The sequence below is a fragment of the Mesitornis unicolor genome, unplaced genomic scaffold, assembly GCF_000695765.1.
Source record: "Mesitornis unicolor isolate BGI_N332 unplaced genomic scaffold, ASM69576v1 scaffold13396, whole genome shotgun sequence".
NCBI lineage: Eukaryota > Metazoa > Chordata > Aves > Mesitornithiformes > Mesitornithidae > Mesitornis > Mesitornis unicolor.
Genome location: NW_010189013.1, coordinates 53,460 through 70,966, shown reverse-complemented (window position 1 = coordinate 70,966; position 17,507 = coordinate 53,460). Strand labels below are relative to the sequence as shown.

The 17,507-nt window shown below is 41.8% G+C and overlaps 1 protein-coding gene across 1 annotated transcript in view; it reads left to right on the top strand.

The window, feature by feature from the left end:
- Nucleotides 1–17,507, top strand: part of LOC104541789 (protein unc-13 homolog B) — a gene marked incomplete at its 5' end in the record, with an annotated part of 70,975 nt that overhangs the window by 14,023 nt on the left and 39,445 nt on the right. Inside the window, 7 exons of the mRNA XM_010185926.1 lie at nucleotides 912–1,062; nucleotides 2,030–2,098; nucleotides 4,926–5,015; nucleotides 6,456–6,590; nucleotides 7,416–7,549; nucleotides 8,479–8,564; nucleotides 15,664–15,790. Of these exons, the coding sequence (XP_010184228.1) occupies nucleotides 912–1,062; nucleotides 2,030–2,098; nucleotides 4,926–5,015; nucleotides 6,456–6,590; nucleotides 7,416–7,549; nucleotides 8,479–8,564; nucleotides 15,664–15,790 (792 nt within the window). The remainder of the gene's footprint in view (nucleotides 1–911; nucleotides 1,063–2,029; nucleotides 2,099–4,925; nucleotides 5,016–6,455; nucleotides 6,591–7,415; nucleotides 7,550–8,478; nucleotides 8,565–15,663; nucleotides 15,791–17,507) is intronic.

Genomic DNA, 17,507 nt, shown 5'->3' with positions numbered 1-17,507 from the left:
AGGCATCAGTATCACATTTGTCTGAAACACTGATTTGTGAATTCCTGTGAAATTCTCTCACTGGAGCTTTTTTGGTTTTATTCGTTTGTAGGTTAACTAGCGCAGAAGCTCAAGTCTGTGATGAGTTCCTGAGGGAGAAAGCTACATTTAGAAAATAGTTCACAAAATTAGTTTGGGAGCTCAATGAGGGTTCCTGCTTAAAAATGGCCCAACTCTCCTTTCTGTTGAAATGAACTTTACTTGCCATGTCCCATAATATCAGACCTCTTAAGCTCTGATTTCCCCCCCCCTTTATGTCTAACAGATTTTCTTTGATTGCTTAATCATTTCACAACCCCAGATGCTTCTGGCATAATTTTGAGATTTCCTGCAGGAGTGTTCCTTGCACTTTAATGAGAGTGGTTAAATGGGAAAATGTAAATGAGCGTGCACCCTTCCTGTGGGCTGCAAGGGTTAGCCCTAAGGAGTCACATATCAGCGCAGCACAGAAACACTAGCATGTGATCTCACTGTGCTTGAATGCTTTCCAATTGCTGCTGCCTCGTGTCACCTCAGAACCTGTGGCTGCCTCAAGCGGCAGCAAATTATATAGATTTCCTTGTGTCAGACTTGGTTCTAGGAACTGGCAGCAGGACCCAGGGTACCACCCGAGTCACAAGCTCTTGGCAATAGTTGAGAAGCTGTTTTGTGGTCTGGAAAGGGCTGTAGTGAAGGGATTTCTTCTGTTTCGAGTTGTCTAGACAACATCTTTCTGAAAAAGCTCTGGGATGCTGGAGATTTAGAGAAAGGGAGGAAACATAACTTTTATCTGTTCATGGTGCCAGCCAGAGTAAGGGGGCGATTAAAGGGACAGAGTCAACTTGTGCTACACAAAAGAGACCAGAATGACTTACAGAACTGTCCTTTTGCAGGCATTTTGCATGTCTCTCCTCTAAATACATGTGCCCAGGCGTGCCAGCTGTGATGAGCACCTTACTTGCCAATATCAATGCTTATTATGCACACACCACTGCCTCTACAAATGTGTCTGCTTCGGACCGCTTTGCAGCCTCCAACTTTGGGGTATGTCTTTGTGTTCGGTGATGTTACAATTGGACTTCTGAAATTTGCCTACGGTGCTGCTGCCTTTCAATAAATAACTTGTTCTGTTCAGGGAACATTAAATCTGTGAGGAGCTGGAAGCTGTGGAGCTCTTCTAAACTAGATAAAGAGCATGGTTTTATTGTCGTCATCACCACACAGTTTAGATATTAATCAGTGTAATGCATTGTGATGTTTATTCTTTGTGTTCAAATTAGACTGGAGCACAGATGGTATGGAATGAGCAAATAATATTAAACTCTGTGTGGTGATGCTGTTGATAAAATATACCATGCGATCTGATCGTTTCAGAACTTTGTTTTTAAAAACAGCAACTGCTTTAAGAAAAATAAAAAAGGGTCTATCCTCCTAATGGTTAAAATGTTTTTCATGTAACATATGGTGGAGTTGAGTGTGTGCTGGAAAAGTGTTTGGAAAAGCTCGTGGTTCCCGTCAGACTGAGAATTTATACATTGAATGAGGAGGTGTTCACAATGCCAAATCAGAACGCAGTGGAGAGACCTGACCTTGAGAAGATAGTCATAAGAAGCCTGTAATACGTGTTACTGAACTAATAGATAAGATCTTGGAGCTGTGTCATTGTGCTGACTTAGACCCTTTCCTGCCTGTTCCTTTATTCATCTCTGAATAAATATTTTTCTCTTAAATATTAGTTTGGTGCAAATGGCAGACTAAAAATCAGAAAGCTTTTTGTTCTGCCTCTACTTCAGAGTGATAATGGAGTATTTTTCTGACAATTCTAATGTTACACACACTTCGGAAATTATTAGAGTATAAGGGTAAATCCAAGAATCAAAAGAAAATACCATGCATCCATATTGCTTTTTCCTGCGATCTGATACTATTTTCCCGACATTCTGCTGCTTACTCTGGACATCGATTGGACAGTGATGATACGTGATATTTACTGGTGTTTTCTGCTCGACAGAAAGAACGATTTGTGAAGCTTCTGGACCAGCTTCATAATTCACTTCGGATTGATCTCTCGATGTACAGGGTGAGTGGGAATAAACAGTATCCTGTCAGGTATTCTGGTGTGCAGAGGGGAAACACATCGTTTGGATTTCTCTTATGTTTTTAACCTTTTGGGTAGTTTGTGTCTTCTGGAATTGTCATGACAAGCTTGTTGCTCGAATGCACTGTTTTCTTTTCCTCGTGGATAGAACTTAAACCATGTTTTTTGCTTCCATTATAACTGCCTCAGGACTTGTGAAATGTTTTAAGGATTGTGGACTATGCTCATCTCTAATACTCTTCCAGAAATGCAAGTTGGATTGGATTAGTTCATTTGAGTTATTACTATCGGCTACTTCAGGTATCATCTACAAAGGGAAAACAGACTTGTTCTCTCCTAGTGAGACAGAAGTCATTTAGAGGACCTGCAGCCATGTTGTCTCTTATTTTAGGTTTGGCAAACTCAGATCACTGTCCCTGACTCTGGACCTACAAGATGTCCTCTCAAGTTGAGATTCCCTCCCACCTCATCATTTTGGGAAGAGATGAGTTTCATGTGTTGGCATCTGTCCACCAGGCTTCTTAAAGCCTCTGGGTTTTCTTTGCTACTGCGGAGTCATCATAGTCTTATCATGTGACTTGGCTGCCTTCTTTTTTAATTCCTTGCTAAATTACTTTAATTAGTGACTAATTAATTGAAAAATTTAAAAATGCTGGCAAAATGGGAGCTTTGATTTTATTAATTTATTTAAAAGTAGATCCTCTTCTGGTTAGTGCATTTATCTGAAACTGTGAGACATAGAGGAGGGAAGCATGAGCACACTAAGAGGAGATGTGCATTAGGAAGACAAACAAAAAGGACAAGGGGCAAGGTGCAAAAGAAGATAAAAGGGATGTTGTGTAAAGAGCTATGCTGTACTAAATTACTAGTAAGAGAAGGTCTAAACAGAGCACTGATCCCCACTGAGTAGCAGAGGGGAAATTATCAACACATGGCAATAAGAATCAGTAGTGGTGATGCCTTTTTTGTTTGCTTGGTCTTCAATAAAAGCTGCTTTCTGGTGGCTAATGCAGCTAAACCTTAGACAAACAAATAAGATCTTACATAAGGGACCAGGCAAGATTTGTGTGGTTTAAATAATTTAGATGTTATCTAATTGGCAGTATATTTAAAGAAATGGCTGAAGCAATTTGGAAGCTTAAGACCCCAGAATGGTAGGTTAAATTCTGGAAGAAAATTATGTAAGTTTCCAGCTTTCAAGACTGGAGATGGCATTTTACAACTTAAGTTACCCAGATTAGGCCTCCCCCTTCCCCTAATTTAATCAAGTTGTTTGTAAGCACTTAAAGCAATGAATAACCAACAGTGTGGATTTGTGAAAAAGAAAGGTTCAAACAGAGGTGTGTTCCTTGCAGGGCAGGGCAGCAGGTGAGGAGGGGACAGAAAATGGGAACAGGAGCCCTGTCAAGAGAAGTGCCAAGTTACCCTCGTGTAATTGTTTTGGGAAGTGTTTTGTGAGCAAGTGCACTTATTCTGTATGCATGTCACTTGTTCTTTTTGTTGCTTGGTCACTAGCTGACATAAGCATAGGAGATGTTGAATTTCAGTATATAGATAATGTTATCTTTTCCTGATTAGTATTCCTAATCAATAACTTGCTTTCGGTCTGCAATGTTCATCCAATGGTTTGTGTTTAAATCTTGACCCATTTAAGTATTTGATTTTGGTAAATACCCTGAGTGCCTGGGAGTCCATGTGTGGACAACTTATCTTTAAAAGGAAAGTTGTCTAGGAATGAACATCTACAAATTACTGTAAAGACCATTAAACTGCCTGCAGTGGTTAGCTAGTCTGCAGTAATACTCAATTGCTGTCAAGAGACAGTGTATTTTTCTGCAAGTCCTTGGTAATCCCTCCCTCTGCCCTTTTTACCTTTGTCTCTAATAATTGTTGAATGTGCAAATATGAAGAGACTACCCAAGTGAAGGTTGCCTTTGCTATCTTACTTGCAGCAAAACCAATCACATCAGCTTGAATGTAAGAGCATGCTGAGGAAAATGAACATTGTTAAAGGACACAGGAAGGAAAGAGGGGGAATGTAGGAAAGGGCACAGTGCCTGAGGTCAGAACGGGAGCAATTTCTTGCAAGAAGCAAAGCTTGCTGCATTCAGTATAGGTATTTACATGCTTATGTATACATACACATCATATCTGGAAGGAACGATAAGAATTCTAATTCCAGTGGAACTGTGAGAATGGAAGAGGAAGCTATGGCTACAGACTGCAGGGTGATGGGCAGAATATGTAAAATAAATGCATTAGAGCAAAGGAGGCACTGAAGGATACGTATTTTCTTGGCAAATGGAGTTTTACAGGGGACCAAGTGGCTACAATGACTTCTTACAGGGAGCAGTGCTCATTTTCCCTTCTGGGTCCAGTTTCTTTCTTTAGAGAGGTTGGTAATACACCACCCTTCTTGGTGTCTTAGAAGAGAAGCCAAAAATGAAGTGGAGAGTGCAGAAAGGAAAGGTCACACACAGGCAACCTCAAGCAAGAAGCCAGGGCTGCCAGTGGTGAGGCTCCTGGCTCTCTGCCTGCTCCTTCTACAGCCAAGGAGAGATCTCCTGCCGCTGAGGATTGTCAGTCTTCTGGCATCCACAAACTTTGCATTCATAAGAGAAGCTATTTAATTAAGCAAATAGATTAGCTCCTGCAGCAAAAAGGCCTTATTTATTGAGCATTGTTTTGACTGGTACAAGCTTCTCGAGCAGGAAATGTTTCCAAGACACTTTCCTTATTTAGCACATGCTTGAAGCCCTGCATGGATCCGACTGTGCTTTCCAACGGGATTTCCCTTTTTTGTCAACAGAATAACTTCCCAGCCAGCAGCCGCGAACGGCTGCAGGACCTGAAGTCTACAGTGGATTTGCTGACCAGCATCACTTTCTTCAGGATGAAGGTAGTGTTGAGCATGGAGATGGGAATGGAGCCTCTGCAGTTTTTGCCACAGGAGTTGGTTTCCCATTTTCAAACCATTGTTTCATGTCACTGTGCTTTAGACACTTAAGAAAAATGGAGATAATCTGCTGACCATGTAATAAACATCCACATTGTATCTTTAACTCACTATATTTGCATCATGAAGATGAAAGTTGTTTTGTCTCTGGGGTTCTTCAGTCACAAATATGGCACAAAATTAAAAAAAAAATAAAAAGGAAAAAAGAAAGGAAGATCATTTACATTTGTTAATAGCATTAGGCAGCTTTTCCTATAAAATTGTCTGCAACATTTATCAGTCACTACCATCTCTTCGCCATCTTTTATCTAGTAAATATTTTTATTTCTTGGAAGGTAAGATACTGAAAAGGGGTAGTATCTCTCGGTAGAGATCCAAGGGAGTTGTTACGAATACTAATGTGCTGGTTCTGTAGTTAAGTTTATTGTTCTAGCAGTGTGTAATGAGATTATTTTTAATTCCTGATTTTTGTTTCCAGTTTTTTAAAAGATATTGTTGTAGGTTAGCACATGCCACTTAGAAATTTTTTTATCTTATCAAAACCAAAGCAAGTCTTTAATATGAGCTATTTCAGGAAGTGCTTATGATTTTTCTCTTAAGCCCTCGGATAAATGATGTTTTAGAAGTATTGAAAGTGTTTTTTCAGACAATGTATCTGTATTGAAAGTTTGCTTTATAGAAATACTCTGAAAAGTTTAGAAGTAGTGACGATATCAAAATTGTCTCAGGTTACAGCTTTATTTGCAGGGTGATGCCCGCATATCTGTTTAGTTTAAAGTAGCTCTGCAGTGTTTTTCTAAAGCAGTGTAACACTGAACTAATGAAAAGAGCTGTTGTGGCAAGAGGAGAGGCGTATTGGTTGGCATGCCCTTAAGGACTCTGGTATGCTTTAAAATTCAGTGACTTTTGTGGTGAAAGATGGCCTTAATGAAAGCTTTTGTATTTAAAGGCATGTGAGTGTTTGGTCTTCAGCAAGACTTTCCAGATCAGATGTAATGTGCTCTGCTGGTCTTTTGCACGTTCTTCCAGTGTTGGAAAAGATTGCTCACTGGCTTCATAGCAAAATGCTATAGATTGAGCAGAAATCCTGTGTGCTTGGCTCAGATTATACATACATCAAGCCACATGATTTGTTTATTATGAAGACTCTTCCTTGACACTTCAAAATCTTTATGCTTCAAATGATCTGGTGGGGACATAAGTGTTGTCACTGCTGTTTTACACCTTGGGGAGAGCGTTCTGTTTGTGGTTTCAGGTCACCGATAGCACAAGTTGCTGAACGCAGATCCACCAAGTCCTGGGTAGTTCCCAAAACAGTGACTTGTTCTTTCCCTGTTTGATTTATGAACAGTGCTTTGTTTGACTGTGTTGTCTCCTTGTCAGGTCCAAGAGCTGCAGAGTCCTCCCCGAGCCAGCCAGGTAGTGAAGGACTGTGTAAAAGCCTGCCTCAACTCCACCTATGAGTACATTTTCAACAACTGTCACGAGCTGTACAGTCGCGAGTACCAGACAGACCCTGTGAGTAGCTGATAAGCGGGCAGAAATCCAAGTTTCTGATGTTCTTAAGATAATAACAAGAATGCTAATTGATATTAAAAAGCCAGCACAAACAAAATTATGTGACTTGTTATCTTCTGAATGTACAAAACTTGTAATCAATTCATGAGCATTAATTAGTATGCGAAGGATGATAATTGTTTTACACTAACTAATTACAATTCGTTTTGCCAGCCTCAGCTGTTTTATTTCATGAGCAGTTATTTGTGAAGGGAAGGTTTGATGTAGCTTGAGTGAGCAGAAGCCAATTAGAGCAAATATAGACTGATCAAGAAGGTTGTCTTTTGCATAGGTAAACCTCAAGCAGTGAAATTTCCTCTTGCTTTCAAGCACCCAGTGTCCTGCACTGGGCTGAGGAGGTACCTCCAAACGCAAACTGCTTTCAAATCCATGAGAGCTCTACTGGCCACTCTGCAGTAATGCAGACACAATTTATCAACATGAATATTGTCATCGATCCAGGTGCCTAAAAAGCAAGTATTAAGAAGAAGCTTTGAGCAGATGATGTCTCAGCAGGTCTCCTGGAGCCTGACCTGCTCTTGGCATGGTAAATGACAGAACAAGGATTATTTGGGTTTGAGGCCACCATTAAGCAACATTGTTTGGCGTGTTACTGTGTTTTGCATTAGATCATGCAAGTTGCCAGCAGACATTAATAATTTTATGGTGTTCAGAAGAAAGGGTCCACAGGTAATTAGCATTTGGAGTTTGTATGGTGATCTAAATTTGCCAGCTTTTTCTTTCCCCTTTAAATTTACACTGGTTTTCCAATGGCTTCCTTCCCAGAACAAAAATCAGGACCTTCCTCCTGAGGAACAGGGCCCCAGCATCAGGAACCTGGATTTCTGGCCCAAGCTCATCACTTTGATAGTTTCCATCATAGAAGAGGACAAGAACTCTTACACCCCAGTCCTGAATCAGTAAGAATCTTCCATGTCCTGTATGGCTAATGCTTGTGTCTGTGTGCTCTGCTTTATTTGTTAAACTGCTTTCTATCTTTTCTGTCGCTTGTGTATTTATAGAAGTACTTATTTTGTCTGTCTGTCTTTCTGTCTTATCTGTCTCTGTCTATATAAATAACTCTTTTTGATTGGGATCGAAGAGTTTCAAAAGGTTCAGTTACGATGCCGCTCGAGCACAAACACCCTGGTTATTACAATCCTGAACTCAGGGAGGCTCCTGAAAATGGGGTGAGAGTTCTTTTGGTTTTTTCTGATGTTGAGCAGTTCTGGGATGTGCTGTGGTGACAACACCTTTGACTGTGATTTAGGAATGTGGTGTTCAGCGCAGCACTGGGAGATTGCATTGGGTGGGTCAGCACAGCATTGGAAAGGAACCTGAAACCAGTCTGTTTAACCAGTGGGTGCTCCTCCAACAGTGCCACAGGGCAGGAGAGAGGAAGATATCTGACAAGGTATTACATACAAACACCGGGATTATGCCTTCGAGATCACTGATTTAACATGGCAGGGACACCTGATCAGTGCTTACCTGTAACCCTAGAAGAAAAAAAACCCAACCAAACAAAAATAAATATGGACAAGAAAGGGGAAGAAAGTGCAAGGGTATTGAGAGCACATTCCCAGAATTATTGTGTGCGTCTCCTCTAGGAGACACATCCAGGGCCTGGCTTTTTGAGTTAAAACCACTCTTCAACAGCAGTGTTGTTTTCAGGTTTTTCAAGCTATGCCACAGAGTCCAGTTGATCATTTTCAGTTTCCACCTGGTCATTTATCTAGGGTGAAGGAAGCATCTGCAATGTTGAGCTTTTCAGCTCATAGTTTAGTTCAGAGATGATTAAAGCCTTTGCTCTGATACATGCCAAAACCTTTCCGAAATGTCCCCTCAGGTTTCCTCAGGAGCTTGCTGTTGGGAAGATCAGTGCAGAGGTGATGTGGAGTCTTTTTGCCCAGGATATGAAATATGCCATGGAAGGTAAGAGAATTCCTCACTGCTGCCAGCTGGCTTGTTGCTGAGCTCTTGTTCTCCATCCATTTGGTGTAAATGAGGCTTAAGCACATTAGTGACACCACTGTTTGGAGCAGCGATTTCTAGTGGTTTGTTTGTGGACAGCTGCTCTGTAAGTGAGAATTGAGGCTGAGATCTACAGGAGCTCTAGACCTGTGTGTCATGCTGTGTTGCAAGCTGCTTATTGCCATCCAAGCTGGTTTGAAATCAGAACTCGCTTTGGCCTGAGGATAGAGTGGCTTAGATCAGCAGCAGCTGCCTCCTGCAATGTACAATGGTAGAAAGGGATGGAGAAGTAGGTGGACTCTGGGTTGTGCCATGGCTGTATTTCCCTGGATGATACAGCATAGATGTCTAAGCCGTTGGCATAAGCATGCTGTTAGAACAAATCGTGCTGCGGACACCTTCATTTTGGATAGTCTTTGCATAATTCCACCAGACTCCTAGTAAAGGAAAAAATTTACCCTTTCTGTAGATGATTTAGGCATGCAGAGCCCAGCAAAATCCCAGAAAGGAATTCTGCTGCTTGCGGTACTATTCTGGTGGTTGATTGCAGTTTCTGAACTTGGTTTCAGTTCTATGAATTCATTTGCGCAATGTTATCAGCTTCTTACAAGGTTCAAAGAGCATCCAGCTCCCAGCTCTGCAGCTGTGGTAGCAGTTGTTTTCTCAGTATTTCGCAGGGTCAGGCTTTATGATCATCTATAAGGAGATACCATGCTGAAACAGAAGTGCCACTGCTGCCTACCACATGCTAGCTGTATTGGTATTCCAAAACCAAGTCAAGTTTACTGCTTTTGGTCACTCACAAAATTATGTTCAACCCAGTTGCCCCCAGTTTGATCTCAGCTCACTTATAGGAGTCACAGCCTATTAAACTTACTTCAGACTGCTAGAAGAGAACTGCTGCCAGCTAAGAGGGTTTTTTGCGTTGTTCTTCAGGAACAGTCTGTAGGGTTGCTCTGTGAGTGGAGAAGATTGACTCCATCTATTTCTTTGTCAGCACAACAGGGGTAGAGACTGTGCTGTGAGGGAACACCCTTTTCCTCTCTAGGCTTGAATTCAGCGGGCTGCAGGTCTGGATGAAATGTTCTCATTTCTGTGTTAGGAACTTTTTATGTAAGCTTGTACCCCACCGTGCCTTTGTCTTGTGAGGTTGTGTTGATGTAAGAACAGACACTGGGAAGAAGGACTGACACCTACTAACTGTGCTGAAGAGTCTCTTTTACAGTGACTGTCACTACTTGCTGACACATTAGAAGTAAGGCAACTGTGATAACTTCATGTCCATTTTGTCCTTATTTACCCCTGTGTACTCACTCTCAGGAATTTATAATGCAGTTTGCTCCTCTACATGTTGAAAGTACCCTATCTTTCTCCTATCCCAGCAGTCATGAGAACTAGATCTAGTCTAGTCCTGTCTAGTTGCTGACTTTCCTAAGGTTCCCCTTCCCTGTTGCATCCAAAATGCAGCTGCAAAAAGCTTTCTGATTCTGTGTGTGAATTTGACTGTCAAAAGGGACATGATTAATTAATTTTTTTTTCCTCTTTTGCATGGCCAGTGCTGGGTTAACTTTGCCTCCCAGGTTTTTCCTGTTTACATCTCATACCATGTCCCCATTGATTCTGTCCTCCCTGGCGAAACTGGGCTTAATTTAGCTTTTCCTTACATCCTTCTGGTTACTTGTGGGCTTCTTAAGGATTGGCGTAACGTTTCCACCTGTGAGTTCATCAGTGCATAGCAAATACTTGCTGAAGAAGCATCCCTCTTCAAAGTATTTTCTGGTGAGAAAAGTTGACATAAAGGCAGCTGATGGACTGGGAAGGGTTTGCATTTTGAATGAAAGCTGAAAAACTGTGTGGTTCATCTATTTGTACTCTACCTGTGCAAGTCCTGCAGGAGGATTGAACAGTGATAGAGCGTATGTTGGTGTATGTCTCTTCCAAATATATATTCAAGAAATCCTCAGGGTGCAAAATTCTATTTGAGGCAAGTGTGATTCCTCACTGCTTCGCTCTCCAGAAACTTATGAAGATAACCTTTATAACGAGCTCTGCAATAATTCAATTACAGGCCTTGCTACATGTATTTTAAATACAGATGATTGGATTAGCTCACTGCATTTTTTTGAAATGAGGGGGAAAAAGGGATTAAAGAAAACAGATTAAGTGATGTGAAGGGTGATGATTAGATTTGCTGTCCCCAGCTCTCGGCTCTGTGATTTCTCAGTTTGAGTTGCTCATTTCTCTACCAGTTAACTACACCAGGGACTCTGTATTCCTGTCTTTGCCAGTTTGTGGAGTAATCTCTGGGTATGTTTCTGGTGTGCTATGAGATCTGTATGCATCAGGAGCTCTCTGCAACAAAAGCTAATCTGTTTTGCAGAGGTATGTGCACATGAACCCAGAGTATAATACTTGCTGCTAACTTTCTTCATGGTGTTTTCCCTTATGTTCTGTTCCTAAGTTCTGGATAACATGAGCTCATTCACCTCACCAAGTGGTAAGTTCATGCTCCTTAATAGAGTTTATCATTGTGAGTAGGCAAAGACTGTCATCTACCTCCTGTAGTTTTAGCACTTTGGATGTAGTTGCTAATATTAGCTTTAGTGTCCTGTAGTTTTATGCCAGTGATGACCAGATCTGCAAAGAAGATGTGGAAGATCATACTGCTGCTGCTGAAATGGAGAGTATGTTCTGCTTAGGAGACTCCTAACTAGCCACTCCAGTTGTTTTTGGATGGTACTTGATACGCTGAGCAGTTCTGGGTGAGAGCCTCTTTGCTGGGTCTCAGGCATTGAGCTGTAGATAACATCCAATGGAGAAAAACTGGTGAGGTGAGAGCTCTGGTTCATGTGTGGGTCTGTTCTATCCCTCCTGGCTGGGGTGGTGGCTGAGAGTCTCTGGCACTTTTACTCTTCAGTGATAGTAAATTTTCTTCAAGCTTAAAGGCCGTGCAGTGGCTTTGGTGTAGAGTGTGTTCGTCTGCTGGGAAGCAAGTGCACTGCAGAATTATCTTATGCCTTTGTCTCCCCTGAGGAGTCTCAGCTGCTGAGACACAGCAGAAGTTCCAGGATCAACTCCACTTGTTTTATTTCCTCTCTTCTCCAAAGCAGTGACAGCTCAGGGTGTTATGAACAGCAAACTGGGCCCTTCCCTCCTCCTTGGCAAAGGCAGTGCAGGACAAGGCTTTGAGAATTGCATAGAAATGTTATGTAGCACAGACTTGGCTGGCAAGATCATGCTGCCCTGGAGTCACTGTAGCATTGGGGATTATTTTTTCAAGTCACGCAGTTAGCTCCTTCTCTGGGATGCTGACCAGTGCTCAGCAGCTGGATAACCTCCTTGTGAGCCCTTTGGTAACTGGAGTTACTGGTTTTCTTCCTGTCCTCCGTGAAACCACTGTGACCCAGAAAGCACAAACTCTCCAAGCAAAGAGGGTTTCTGCTCATCCTTTACCAGGAAGACATTAAAAGACAGGAATAGAAAATCAATGTCATCCTTGACAGCAAGGGTTCATCTTATTTTGGATGCATCAGCATTAGGAGAGTTGTAAATTGGAAGCACCTTTAATAGGAAGAGAGACTGAGTAGACTTGGCGGGCAGGATTGAAATGAATCATTCTGCCACATTCTCACTTCTAATAAGGGGAGGGGGATCAGACACACACATAGATGTCAGCTGTCTAAAATGTTACTGCTTCAACAGTTTCCGTACCCATCAGAATTTCTTTGCAGAAATTCAGCATCATTTGCTAGAAATTAACTGATGGAAAGTAGGCCGATGATCAAGAAAAAAATCCACATATTAAGGATGTGGTGAAAGTCTGTCTGAAAAGCAGAACTGGACGTGGCACTAAAATGTGTGCTGCTAGGAAGCAGTTCCCTATTAATGTCTTAATAATGTGGCCTCAGTGACCCTAAAAGCTCTTCTTCTGTGGAGACTGTTTGCAGATGAAATCTGCTGAGGAAATGTGAGAGACTTACAGAACTCTGCGGTCTTTTCAGGATAAAACACAGCAGTTGCTGCAAAATATCTGTGCACTCTTCGGCTGTTGCTGCTGCTAAGCTCTTTAAAAGCCAGCAGGTTATAAAGCAGAACAGAAATGTGCTAAGACCGATGGCGCCCCTGCTTTTCACTTTACTTTTTTCTAAAATGGGTTTTCAAAGTGTACTTCTGGCTGATATGTTTCCACGTCACCTTCAAGTCCTCTTGAACTTTTCCCTTTACAAAGAAAGCAGCTGATCAAAACCATACAGGGCCCGTTGAAGGGGGGAAAGCAGATGGTACAAGCTGCTGGAGATGAGGGGGTTTTGGGGTTGGCTTTCTTTATCCTCCAGCATGTTTGAGCTGTTATAGATCACTTTTGTCTTTTCTCTGTCGCAAGCCCCACCTTTCTTTCGCATACGTAAAGTCCTTTTTTATGGTGGTAAGACTTCTCCTTCTTTCTTTTACTTTCCTGTAGTTTCATCCTCTTGGTGTCAAGCTTCTTTACTGCTTAGATGGCTAGGTAGTACTAGCAGCAGTCTCTGGGCTTATGCTTCTGTGACTGCTTTGCATGTCCTCTTCTGCAACTTAGCAGCATTTTAAATGTAGCAAAAAAAATAGGAAAAGGCTTTAATTACTTGCTTTTACTGCATGGCTTAATTTTGCGAGATAAATCTGATTTGAGTCCTTTTTACCTCCAAGTCAGTCCTTCCCTCTGCAGGATCAGCATTTTCCCCATGCGGGAGCAGCACCTGGGTGGCAGTGCATATCAGTGTTAATGAAGTTATAATTGTCCATTGATTTCCTCACTCTCACAGGGAGCTAAGCCGGCATGGTTATTGCTGTGTTTGTTTCTAGTTTTAGATCTGCAGAGAGCTTTGCATTTTCTTCTGTAGTTGTTGTTCTTGAGGGAAGTCAGCAGTTCAGACACTGAGTATACTCATACTTCCTTAAGGCTCAAGAAATATACTAGATTTAGTAATGTAAAGCATGAATGGGGAATTTACTTGGCTCTAATACAAGCAAATTCACTGTGGAGAGTCATGGGTCACAGTATATGTGAAGTAGTAGAACATGTAAAGTAGTCTGTTCATTGAATCGTCACCCCTGGGGAGTATGTCTCTCAGATATTGGGCATTTTAATTTCTTTAAAACAGAGGTTGGGTTCCTATTTTTTTTCAGATTGTGCCTGCATGGATCTGCTATATGTGAGTTAGAAAAAAAATCTCTATTACGTTGTTACCAAGGTTTATGAACAACTCACTGGGGTGTTTCCCTGCTTGGGAGTTGACAAGGCTTATGGAATAATTATGCGTGAAAATGTTCTTTAATTTTTTGAGTTTTCAATTGGATAATTCATAATTTATTTGGCCTTTTTGTGCATGTTGTGGAGGCTTCAAGAGAGATGTGGAAGTTTCTTAATGTTTTGAAATAGTTGCAAGAATTATATGAAAATACATGGTGATATTGTAAGATAAGCTTGTCTGTCAGGTAACTGATTAGAGAATTCATCATTTCAACCCATCTTCTGCTGATGAAGATCTGTAGCATGTATTGCTCACATATGCGTGTGTCTACCCAGTTATTGGATACTTATACTGAAGTCCTAGGTTAAAGCCACTCAAAGTTAAGAGAAAGACTTCCACGTTTTAACGTAGTTGGATCCTGTCTACTCCTGAGCAGTGATGCCCTTGGAAAGTTACGCCGATAGTGAGGTAACCACATAAAAGGTAGGAAAATGAGCCTGAAGTCAATTTTTTTTTGGGAAAAGTGAGTCTAAGCCAAAATCATATATGTTTTAGTTTCATATCTCACATTGTAGGCATTGTCTAGCAGCTTGCTGTGGTGCTGGAGTGAACAAAGTCTGGCACAAAGTGTATTCGTGCTGTTGAATGAACAGCGCAAAGCAAGAAAGAGATGGGTATGGACAGGCAACACTATGGACTGATAGTGCAGAATTGGGCAGCTGATAATTCAGGATCACAGTGCAGTCAGAAGCCAGCTGTTGAGTCCTCTTAGCATCATGAAGAAGGAAATAATTTTGTTCTTTTCAAGGAGGATTTTGAAGAAGAGCAGTGCAGTTGAAAGAGCTGCCTGTGTAAGCACATGAGAGGTGGCTTGGAAGAAAGTGTTGAGATGCTTTTGGGAAAACTTAAGTAGTTTAAAAAGAGGAATTGTGGGCTGATCAGTGGTGGGAGTCAACTGCTGAAAGATGGTAGTGTGGACGTAGGCTGTGAAGGCCTTGAGAACCAAGTTGTGAAGGATACGTTTCCTGTGAGAGAGAAAGAGGAGCAGTGGTCTAGGAGATGATCTCTGCAGAAACATAGGTCTGAGTATGGCAGGTATTTTAGCAGCATAGGTCAGGGTCGTGTTGTGGAGGTATGTGTTATACAGGGGGAAAGTGCATTGTCCCAACGTAGCCTGGGTACAGAAACATAACAAAACCTGGCAAGAAGAAGAGGCTCAGCAGCATGTAGATATCCATGGGTCACTTCAGTGGACTGTGCTCAGGAAAGCAATACAAATAAGAAAACTTCTGAGAGAAAAATGTCATTAATTTCTCCAAACTGCGAATCAGGGAAGGCTCCAGCTCCTATGTAGCTCATTTGAACTTGCTTGTGACTCACACTGTCAAACTCTAAAGAACTTGATGCTTTCTACTCTTGTCTCTTAGGGCATGTAGTGTAACATGTTGGTATTGCCTTTGTTTATACCCAAGAATGAACAGATTTGCTCTCCTTGATTTGTTTCCTGCAAAGATGAAATCTGGGCTGTCATATGTTAAATGGAAAGGCCGTAAGAGATTGCTCTATTCTTATTGCTTTGACAACCCAAAAGGTCTTTAACAAATGGAAGTACTAATTGGAGCTACAAAAATAAACTCTAGAGACCCAGTGGTCAATGACCACGAACCCCTGCCTGCTGCCAAAATCCCGTGTTGTGAAGATTTTGTAGCTCCATAGGTGCTTCATCCTCAAAATCATTGCATACTGCAGACATCCTTTATAAGATCCTCCTGTGCCTGATGCAGTGATAGTGGTAAATTCAGACCTAACTACATTTTTTTCCTTCCTTACAGAGCATGAGAAACACAGACTGTGTAAAAGTGCAGACTATATGAATTTACACTTCAAAGTGAAGTGGCTGTACAATGAATATGTTCGTGATCTGCCTGCCTTCAAGGGAAAAGTGCCTGAATATCCAGCGTGAGTGTGTTATGCCTCCTGTAATAAATCCCCACTATCTGTCTCCTTGTGTTACCTTGAAGGTAGTAATTTGGTTCTTCTCTGGCTGCCTTAATGATACACCGTTTCTTCAATCCTGATTTTCTCTGTTTATGTGCATGTTTGTTCCCTCTGGTTTTCTGTGCTACTGTCCCTGACACAATTCAATCCCTTATTGTCCTGTATCTCCCAAGATTTAAAAAGTTTTAGCAATATAATGGACAGTCTTTAAGCTGCTCTGTGCCTGCAGTGTGGGGTCTGGTCAATTACTGAACAGCAGACTTCTGGATGTATGCTTACATTCTTGTGTTAATAGATACAGCTTTATCTGTAGGTACTGTACGTATGCGTGTCTGTATGTATGTATGAATGTCTTAAGTATATACACGCACAACAGGGTTCGTAAGTGAAGATAATGTTTTCTCTTTTTTTAGTAAGACAATGTGATTTACTTGGACACATCAGTTAAACTCTTGCCCTTAAGCTCTAAGCAATTGTTCGTAACTTTTATTTACCTTTAAAGGAACAGAAATAGATTTCAGACCGGAAGAAGGTTTATGAGTCCAAAAAGTTGTATGAGCAGCCTAAAGAGAAGAGTGTAGCTGCAACCCCACACTTGGTCTAAGACAAGAGCAGATGTGTTGTTTCTGACCAGTGTTTAGCTGGTTTTCAGTGATTATTGTTCCACATCTTCTTCAAGCAGCTTTTTTCCCCTGTTACTGCTCCATTGGATTTTGGGGTTTAACACACTCCCCCTTTTCCCCCTCTAAAGCTTGTTACAGCTTCTGCTATCAGCCTGGGCATGGAGAACAAATTGTTCCTGTTTTAAAAGAGTATAAATGCTTTGCTTGTGTCCCTTCCCAGTCTTCTGCTGGTTCCTGTTTGTTCCCACCTTTCCTCGTCAGTGAGGTTTACTCACCACTCTCCTGCTGATCTGCGTCTGGACATACAACACCCAGACTTTAATACTGATGTTTCATTACTGCCCTGGCAGAGGGGTTGGACTGGATGATTTTTTGAGGTCCCTTCCAACTCCTGACATTCTGTGATTCTGTGATTTATCTAGACCTTGCTTTGCATAGCCTTGCAAGCAGTGCTGCTGCTCTCACTGATGGGTTGATAGTAGCAGCCTTTGGTTTTTTTCTCCCTTTCTTCAGTGGTGTTGCTGACTAGGGATGCTTTCAGTGGGCCACAGGCCAGCCCCTAGGCACCCTCAACAGTGTCCTACCTAGTTGTCCTCCCCATCCATTACTGCTGTCTAAATGCAGCACTTCGCACTTGCCCCTCTTGAAAATAAACATCTTGTTTGGACTGTGTTTCCAGTTTGGCATTTTGAATTCTCTTCCCATCCTGTGGTGTGCACAGTCCCTCAGGCCTGGTGCTCGCTGCATACTAATAACACTCGAGGCAGTTGGCGTAATTGCTTGGCTTGGGCTGTGGGCCTTGCTTAACAAATCAGGTCAGGAGAGGCATTAACTCAGTGAACAGGGTGCTGCAGTGACAGTCTCAGAAGCCGCATTCTCTTAGCTGTGCCTCTGAGCCTCAGACAAGCCATCAGATATTCTTAATCTCTCTTTTTCTCCTGTGTAATCAGGATAATGATGCTCGGTTTCATTCTGCAGTTTCTTGCAGGCTGTTCTGCTCTGTTGGCCCTCGTGGCAGAGCTTCAGTGCTCTTGTGCATTTGCAGCTGCTGGTTT